Here is a 1,060-nt window from a genome sequence, read left to right as displayed (position 1 = left end):
GGGCCAGCCGAGACTCGATCCCATATGGATCCCCCGATTTCCATCCCTGAGCCCAGGGCTGGGGCTGCCCCTGCAGCTCTTCCCTACCTCTCCCTGCCAGATGCCCACCCCTGGCTCCCTCTGCCCTCCGGGTCTTCGCCCAGCACCCTGGCAGTGTGAAGAGGAGTGAACCCGGGGTGAGGACATGTCCCCCCGGGGCAGCCCCCCAGGGCTGTCACAGCCTTCAGGAGGTGATGCTTCCTTCCTCACCCAGGTCTTCCTTAGCACCCGCCGGGGTGCATGGATCCTCAACCGTGTTGGAGATCAGGGCTACCCCATCGACATCATCTTCATCACCCGCATGAAGATGTTCCTGAAGAAGCTGCTGAGCCCGTCCATGGTGAGCGACTTTGCAGAGAAGCAGCTGAACGCGAGGTTCAACCACTCACACTATGGCCTGAAGCCAAAGCACAGGTGCCAGCAAAAGCTCCCCCTGCTCAGGAGGGATCCCCCAGCTCCCTCCGTGTCCAGCCCTGCTTGGCCATTTCCATGCTCCCTGTGCCCAGGCTGGGGCTGAGGCACCAGCCCTGGAAACCCAGTTAATAGCTGTGGTGCGCCCAGGCAATGCTCAAGGGAGCCACCACTGCCCCTTCTGGGGACCCTTGGTGGCACCAGTGCAGTAGCAGCTGCTGAGCATCCCTGGGGGACCAGCCCCATTGGTGATGAGCATCCTCGGGGCTGAGCATCCCTGGGCATAAGCATCCTCAGAGCAGGGAGCAGTGGCCGGAGCAGGACACGGAGCAGAGACACTCCAACCCAGCATCCTGATGGCTCCTTCTGCCTTCCAGGATCCTTGACCAGCACCCGACCATCAACGATGACCTGCCCAACCGCATCATTTCGGGCAGGGTGCTGGTGAAGCCGAATGTCCAGCAGTTCACGGAGACATCTGCCGTCTTCAGTGATGGCACCAGGGAAGACATCGACGCTGTGGTCTTTGCCACAGGATACAGCTTCTCCTTCCCCTTCCTCGAGGGCTGCGTGAAGGTGGTGGAGAACCAGATCTCCCTCTACAAATTCA

At 61.1% G+C, this 1,060-nt stretch overlaps 1 protein-coding gene across 1 annotated transcript in view; it reads left to right on the top strand.

Annotated features, from left to right (window-relative positions):
- Positions 1 to 1,060, top strand: part of LOC103914092 (dimethylaniline monooxygenase [N-oxide-forming] 5-like) — a 4,185-nt gene that overhangs the window by 1,255 nt on the left and 1,870 nt on the right. Inside the window, exons 4-5 of the mRNA XM_009320700.1 lie at positions 254 to 453; positions 828 to 1,060. The exon at positions 828 to 1,060 is cut by the window's right edge and continues 6 nt beyond it. Coding sequence (XP_009318975.1) covers positions 254 to 453; positions 828 to 1,060 — 433 coding nt within the window. The remainder of the gene's footprint in view (positions 1 to 253; positions 454 to 827) is intronic.

Source organism: Pygoscelis adeliae, unplaced genomic scaffold (assembly GCF_000699105.1).
Source record: "Pygoscelis adeliae isolate BGI_AS28 unplaced genomic scaffold, ASM69910v1 Scaffold402, whole genome shotgun sequence".
Lineage (NCBI taxonomy): Eukaryota > Metazoa > Chordata > Aves > Sphenisciformes > Spheniscidae > Pygoscelis > Pygoscelis adeliae.
This window is presented reverse-complemented; position numbering and strand designations above follow the sequence as displayed.